This window comes from Olea europaea, unplaced genomic scaffold (assembly GCF_002742605.1).
Source record: "Olea europaea var. sylvestris unplaced genomic scaffold, O_europaea_v1 scaffold27127, whole genome shotgun sequence".
Classification (NCBI taxonomy): domain Eukaryota; kingdom Viridiplantae; phylum Streptophyta; class Magnoliopsida; order Lamiales; family Oleaceae; genus Olea; species Olea europaea.
In genome coordinates, this window is record NW_019245535.1 from 1 (window position 1) to 1498 (window position 1498).

At 37.7% G+C, this 1498-nt stretch overlaps 1 protein-coding gene across 1 annotated transcript; it reads right to left on the reverse strand.

The window, feature by feature from the left end:
* Positions 1-583: 583 nt before the first annotated feature.
* LOC111383550 (probable 3-hydroxyisobutyryl-CoA hydrolase 2) lies at positions 584-1448 on the reverse strand. The gene is made up of 3 exons (XM_023007668.1): positions 1148-1448; positions 1031-1072; positions 584-933 (listed from the first exon to the last, which is right to left on the reverse strand). The coding sequence occupies exons 1-3, from the start codon at positions 1277-1279 to the stop codon at positions 796-798; spliced, it is 312 nt and encodes a 103-aa protein (XP_022863436.1). The 5' UTR covers positions 1280-1448; the 3' UTR covers positions 584-795.
* Between the last annotated feature and the right edge of the window lie 50 nt (positions 1449-1498).

Below are 1498 nucleotides of genomic sequence, written 5' to 3' on the forward strand. Positions count from 1 at the left end.
GGTTCGATTTTTTTCGCCCCATTCGGTTCGGTTAACTGCGATTCTCAGTTTTAACGGTTCGAATTGCCATCCCTAAGATACCCTTTCAAATATTTAACTTAAAAAGAACCACTCAATTCGATTCGTGTTCGATTAGATCGATTCGGTTCGAGAGTTTTATCCAGCCTTACTATTTAGCGTCACTAGGGTTACAATCTCACTCTAAGTAGCATTGTTGTAACATTAAATGATAAGTGAAATTAAATAATTCATTTAATTTCAACTTTTATTTACCCTATCATCTAGTGCCATCTAAATTGGTAATACAACCCCAGTGAGAATACATGGCATTATTCTAATAACATCTCAGTACCCAATTACGCCTTTTAAACATTGGTACAAATGCATAAAATGTTTTTATAAACTAGTGTAGACATTTCACGAAGTAATTGTTACAATCAGTGCCTTCAAAAATGATTTCTATGAGTTGGATAACTCACTGAATCAATCTTCTACTGAAAATAGAACTCTAAAAGACTGCAACTAGTGTCACAAGCATATGGAAGAACTCTTCTTCATGGTACCTTATGTGCTGAACCACTTATAATTTCTGTAACTACTGCATAGTCATATATTTATTTCTCTAGAAAGTCGAATCAACAAAGATTTGTTCAAGTATCGTTCATCACAATATAGTATTACAACTCAAAAATTAATGTCTGAGTCCTATATATAGGCTTCCAGACCAAGTTCTGGCCTAATTTTTGTGACTGTGTCGTGTCAAGACTTGAGACACAAAAGCTATTAAGATAAAATTTAGAGTTTAGCAATAGCATGTGGAGGGATGTTCGACCTTCTCGGGAGATCTAAATCTTCCCAGCCCTCCTCATTTATCTTTGAGAAGTAAAGGTCAACCATATCCTCAGTGACTTGCTCCAGCCTAGAGGGTTCCCACTGCAAAAGAAGAAACAGGGGAAGGAAAGTCTCTTAGAAGAACACAGGAGAGCGTGTGCGCGCAATTCTATATACAATTAGTGGAATGTACATGAACCTTTGGATTCTTATCCTTTTCCAACAGTATGGCTCTGCATCCCTGCATTTGAAGATGACTTCAGACATCTACAGGTGACTGATTATATAGAGTACAAGTTCAGTTGAGTTGGTTCACCTCAAAAAAATCCTTGCTTATTTCTCCCCGCATGACAGTACAAACCATTCTGTATTCTCGGACAAGGCATTTGCCTATGCCTTGGAGCCTCCCTTCTCTAATCTGGATGGGACATGCAAACCGAATTAACATAATTGAAACTGTGAAGATCTATCAAATTCCAAAAAATTTTGTCCTCTAAAAGTAAAATTCAACTTGTAGTTCCGTCCCACCAGTAAAAAATTCAACTTGTAGTTCCTTCCCATCAATTCAGCATGAGATATAAAGCTTGTACCTTTCAGTCTTTAGCTCCCATCCAATAGACTGGTTAAATTTGTAGTCCTTTTCTTCCCCACCCCCCCCCCCCCCCCC